Below are 5,698 nucleotides of genomic sequence, written 5' to 3' on the forward strand. Positions count from 1 at the left end.
CTAGCAAAACAGTGTTTGCTGAAGGGGATATACTTTCATAGCTACGTTATAGACAGTTGGAAGTCTCATGTATAACAATGTCCTATAATTCTACAGAGCAAAAATTATTATCTATACCAATGACAGTTATAAGTTATGACCAACCTATACCAATGACAGTTAATTTTGGCCAAACATCAACTCAGAGTCCGAAATAGCCACTCACCCACCCCGCTTTCCCATGAACATGCTGGCAGGGGTTCATGGTAATTATAGTCACAGTTTGGCCATCCCTGGCCTAGACCCTGACCTTTTACCTATTTTATCCTATAAAGGTTCTGGACCGGGCTCATGTCCATTGGCATCTGGAGAGCCACAGTTTGGCCACCCTTGGTCTAGACTTTTGAAGAGAGTTCATCAGTTCCCTCCCCAGTCATAATTCTCTCACACCTCTGTTCAGAATACATTCTACATTCCAAAAAGAAAAACAAATCATTAAACTCTTCCCGGAGAGATAATGTGGCACTAGCCCTTGACTAAGATAATATTGCTCAGGGAACAGAGATTGAAAGAACAGATCCGCAGTGGGGGGACCTGGGCAGGAACACAACACTTCTGCAATTTGGCAAGCCAACACAGGCTCATCATCATCAGATGCGTAAAATTCCTTAACTGTCTTGCTCAAGAGAGAAACCTGCTGTTGAATTTAGCCTGTAGAGTTCTGGGAAACGGAGAATAGACCGGGCTGTTAGAGCATAATTTCTCCCTTGTTTGCTGAGCAGAGTTGCTTTGTGAGCATGAAGGTTACAGCTAAGCAGAAACTTCCGGGGGGGGGGAGGGTTCTATCCACTCTATTTGTCATTCATTTGAATGTCAAGTTAGATTTGCTAATGTAAACAAATGATGTTCTAATGCCGGCTTGTTATTTCCCGAACATCTGCTCAATCTTGACGTGGGACTTAACAATAGCTTACCTTTTCCATTCTGAAAGAAAAGGTAAAGGGTGCTGGGTTATTTAATACAATTTAGAATAAAATCCCAGAAGAGTTTGAGTCGTTAAAAGATTATATAGGCTCATGTAATGTCATTTGCTGTGTTAATTACTACAGTGCCAGTTATCAACCCCAATGAAACGTAATGCACATGAGAATGCTGGTGATTAAATTGCTTGCAATGAATTTTTGAAGACTTTAAGCATAGATTTTGTATCTGACTTTACCACCCTGATGTCAAGCTCTTCTGAATTATGAAATCCAAAGCAGGAATTCTAAGCACACTGTAGACTTGGGAGCTCATTGATACAGATCAAATTAAATCAGGGACCATTGATGGTTCCCTTATATGCCAGATAAGTAGGGGTTGACTAGAAACTGTTCTCCATTTCTCTGTGGTTCTCATTGTTTAATGAGACAAGCCGTAGTCAACAAGATTTTTAGAACAATAAAGTCCAGTAAATTGTCCAGTAGAACAATAAAATCAGAGTCCAGTCAATATAAAGCAAAAATTAATTCTTTTCATTTCTGTCTTCAGGGATTGTCTGTCAGTTTTATTTCTGTTAACGACAGAAATTTTTTTTTGTTAACGACAACTGAATTCGAGGGGATTGATTGGCTGTTTTGGCAAAGAATTATCCTATGGCTGTATTTGGATGTGTGACACAGTTTACTAATTTGACAGAATTAATTTTTGTTTTATATTGCCACTGTCATGATGGAAGTTCATAGTCTGAGGAAGAGTGCTTGCACTCGAAAACTCACGCCTTGAATAAATCTTTGTTGGTCTTAAAGGTGCTACTGGACTCTGATTTTATTGTGGTACTTCAGACCAACACTGCTACCTATTTGAATTTAAGATTTTTAGGAGAGGGACAAACAGTGCAGTCCAGAGCAGTTTCCCCTTTTAAGTCCATTGAGATCCATCAAACTTTATGATGGCTCTGAGAGCATGCTACCATCCCAAAAAATAACTGAGGTCATCGCAGGTAGGTATAGTACAGGGGTAGCCCCCAACCCACACCATAACACTTCAGCTTATAACTGAATGATCGGAACTCAGCCCCAAAGCAGAAAAATAAAGCACTGCTTATGGTGATAGCAACAGAAATAAAACTTGTCCTCCCCTTTTTGCACTGAAGGCCCATTAGAAGAGGCTGACAGTGATCTGTATGAGAGTTCTCCACTGGGCCATTTTCCCAGTTACAATGACCTTGTGGAACTCTTTGCCCTGAGGTGGGGAGTGTGGGCAAACATACAGTTCCTGTATCCTGTATCCATGGCAATCCAGTGCAAGTAAAATCCATGACTCAGAAGGGTGTAACAGTTTAGTCCTGCACTGTCAGTCTCCATTGACTGAGAGGCTACAGTGGGTTACAATGTGTCTCTCTGCATGTAGCAGTAGAAGAAAAAGAGCTGGTTTTTATACCCTGCTTTTCAGTGCCTGAAGGAGTCTCAAAGTGGCTTACAATCGCCTTCCCTTCCTCTCCCCGCAACAGACAGTCTGTGAGGTTGGTAAGGCTGAGAGAGCTCTGACAAGACTGCTCTGTGAGAACAGCACTATCAGGGCTGTGACAAGCCCAAGGTCACCCAGCTGGCTGCACGTGGAGGAGCGAGGAATCAAAACTGGCTCACCAGATTAGATGCCGCCGCTCTTAACCACTACACCAAGCTGGCTGTGTAGTACACTAGTTCCCCACACTATAAGGGGCTGTCTTTCCCCACATCAGCAGGTGGGAGGAATTGAATGAGCATATGTTACTGTAACTCACTTCTTTATCAATTTAACTTTCCCGTCATGTGCTTCAGATGCTCTGATTCAGATGCAACTATTTACTTTCTAATGTATTTACTTCATGTACATCCCACCTTCCTCCACGAGGGGGATACAACAAGGCTTGCCATATTCTCCCCCGTCTTCTGCTCTGCCCACAATAACAACAACCCTATGAAGTGAGTCAGACTCACAAGATCGCCTAGTAAGTTTCCATGGCAGAATGGAGATTCAGACCTGGTTCTACCTGGATCCAGCATTTGAAACACTACTAGGCCACGCTGGTGTGTATGGGGATGAATTGTTTGTGTCAGTGTAGCCATATCAGCAGCTTTCAGCAGACAAATTTATCTCTACAGCCTATTACAAAAGGCTGCCTCAAGTGAGTATGTAGAATCCTAATGACAGGAAAAGGGATTGTTCCCAGGCCACCTCTATCCCTGTGTGACTCAGCTTGGTGTGGTGGTTCAGAACAGAAGCCTCTAATCTGGAGAGCCAGGTTTGATTATCCTCTCTACCACATGCAGTCAGTTGGGTGACCTTGGCTAGTCACAATCCTATTAGACCAGGTTTGATTCCCCTCTCCTCCACATGCAGTCAGCTGGGTGACCTTGACTAGTCACAGTCCTATTAGACCAGGTTTGATTTCCCTCTCCTCCACATGCAGATAGCTGGGTGACCTTGGCTAGTCACAGTCCTATTAGAACTGTACTCACACAGCAGTTCTGTCAGACTTCTCTCAGCCTTATCAACCTCACAGGGTGTCTATTGTGGGGAGAGGAAAGGAAGGCGATTGTAAGCCACTAAGACTCCTTCAGGCATTGAAAAGCAGGGAAGAGGAAGGGAAGGTGATTATAAGCTGCTTTTACGTTCCTTCCAGCAATGAAAAGCAGGACATAAAAAACAGCTCTTCTTCTTCAATGTTTCCTCTCTGCACATTTTTTTTGTCATAACAATTTTGAGCACAAGCTGCTGCTGGTGTAAGAGAATTGAAGTGGTGTTGCTACACACTGCTGCAGTTTTTTGGGGAAAGGCTCATGTCATCATCTTCATGTCTCAAGTTCCGTTACTCTGGTTAGTAAAAATATAGATTAAGTAACCAGCAGTCAAAAGATAAGGCTTTTTAGTTTTCTCAATGCAGAAGTTTATAAGATCAGTTCGGACGGATATGGCTTCAAACCTGAATTCTTTTTTTTTTTAAGTCTGAAACACAGCACTGTATTTCAACGAAAGAAGCTTCTATCTCATCTGTCGACACGCTGCATTAAGCCTTCAATGATCCATGGGCCACATCATTCATGTACTTTTATGCCTTTTCTAAAAACGTGCCAACAGCATATTCTTCTCGGAAAGATATTATATTTCTGATCTGAAGTGACATGTTGAAAAAATTCTATGTCTGTCTCTTATAAATGTATAAACTTAAGGTATGACACAGACTCCAAGTTCACAGGCTCATATAACACAGTATCCTAATTGGTAAAGCACTATTTGTCCATGTGACAGATGGGTTCCAAGTGCTGCAATAACAGCAACAGTTAGTGAAGGGTTAAAAAGCCTCAGAGGTCTAGTTCTGATTGGCCAGCAACAGCTGAAAGGGGATTAATATAGGAGCTGGGTACTGAAAAGTGGGTAAGTCTGATTTGATTCTGATTTGGATGCTTGTTCAGAGGGCAATCTGGATAACTAGGGTAGATATTTGGCACTGGGAATATGAGCAGTGAGGTGTTAGCTCCCAGTTTGAGCCAAATTTGATGGAGAATTCTTCTAACGAGAAAAGGAGGATCCCTGTCCAGTTATAAAGTGGAAATTAGGAGTGTGATTTTCTCAAACTAATGTGTAAGAGTGTGTGTGTGTGTGCGTGTGCGTGAGAGAGACAGAGAGAAGATGCTTCAGACTCCTCAGTAGGCAGTGGAATACTGGTGCTTCTAGAAGGAAAAGTAGTGGTGCTAAGAAAGTGTGCCCACTTTCTGGAAGCTAGGGGAGTTCGGAGAAACTCAATAGAGGAAAAAAAAGAAGAAGGAAAAACAGTTTTTAGACAAACACAGTAAGACAGTGGTTCTTAACCTGGGGGTCAGGACCCTTTCAGAGTGGTCGTGGCAGGGCAAGCAGCTTGGCCAGGGAGGCACCATGTACACAACAGCCTTGCAGGGTAGATCAAGATAGAGCGTTTGTCAGTCTGGAGCAGTGGGAAAGATGAGCATGGTGGGACATGAGGCAGAACTGAACTGAGAAACCCCAGGAAAAAAACAATTTATATACAATCATCTTCATACCATTGGTCAGTTTCAGTTTAATTTCTGTGAAAGAACGCTTGCATAATTTTATGGTTGGGGGTCACCACAACAGGAGGAACTGTATTAAAGGGTCGCGGCATTAGGAAAGTTGAGAAACATCGCAGTAAGGAAACCTGTCAGTTTAAATGAATTCTCAACCACAAAAAATAAGCCTATGAACACCTCAAATGCATGTAACTAAGAACTTCTAACTAAATAATATATATTTTATACGTAAACGCTTGATTCCTCATCTCAACTACCCTTTTCCTGACACATGTTATTTGTTCCTGTTTAAAAATCTCACTGCCTTTCTGAAAACGGGTTCCATGAAAAGGGTCTTGCGGAGGTCCTTTACCTTTCCCCGCAGTGCGTGGCGCCGCTGAATCGCTGCCCTGCCACGGAATCCCTGTCCCAACAGCGTTTCATCCACCCTCCAGTTTAGGAAAAAAATGATGCATTCCCTGAACAAGAGCATTTCTTCCTCCCAGCAGCATTTTCTCACTCAAAAGGGAGCGGCAAAGCCAGGCCCCTTCTTGGCACAGACCTTCCCCTCTCCGCACACTCTACAAACAGGTGCTGTGGTCTGTTTCAGACGGCTGCAAAGTCCTTTGTCGGCGAGAGGACTACAGTTCCCAGCAAGCCCCGGGTGAGCGAGGGGGCGGTCCCGGGCCGTT

General features: G+C 43.1%; 1 protein-coding gene across 1 annotated transcript in view; it reads right to left on the reverse strand.

Annotated features, from left to right (window-relative positions):
* Positions 1 to 5,465, reverse strand: part of OSBPL10 (oxysterol binding protein like 10) — a 99,498-nt gene extending 94,033 nt beyond the window's left edge. The window contains exon 1 of the mRNA XM_077304577.1: positions 5,380 to 5,465. Coding sequence (XP_077160692.1) covers positions 5,380 to 5,450 — 71 coding nt within the window. The 5' untranslated portion in view covers positions 5,451 to 5,465. The remainder of the gene's footprint in view (positions 1 to 5,379) is intronic.
* Between the last annotated feature and the right edge of the window lie 233 nt (positions 5,466 to 5,698).

This window comes from Paroedura picta, chromosome 11 (assembly GCF_049243985.1).
Source record: "Paroedura picta isolate Pp20150507F chromosome 11, Ppicta_v3.0, whole genome shotgun sequence".
Classification (NCBI taxonomy): Eukaryota; Metazoa; Chordata; class Lepidosauria; order Squamata; family Gekkonidae; genus Paroedura; species Paroedura picta.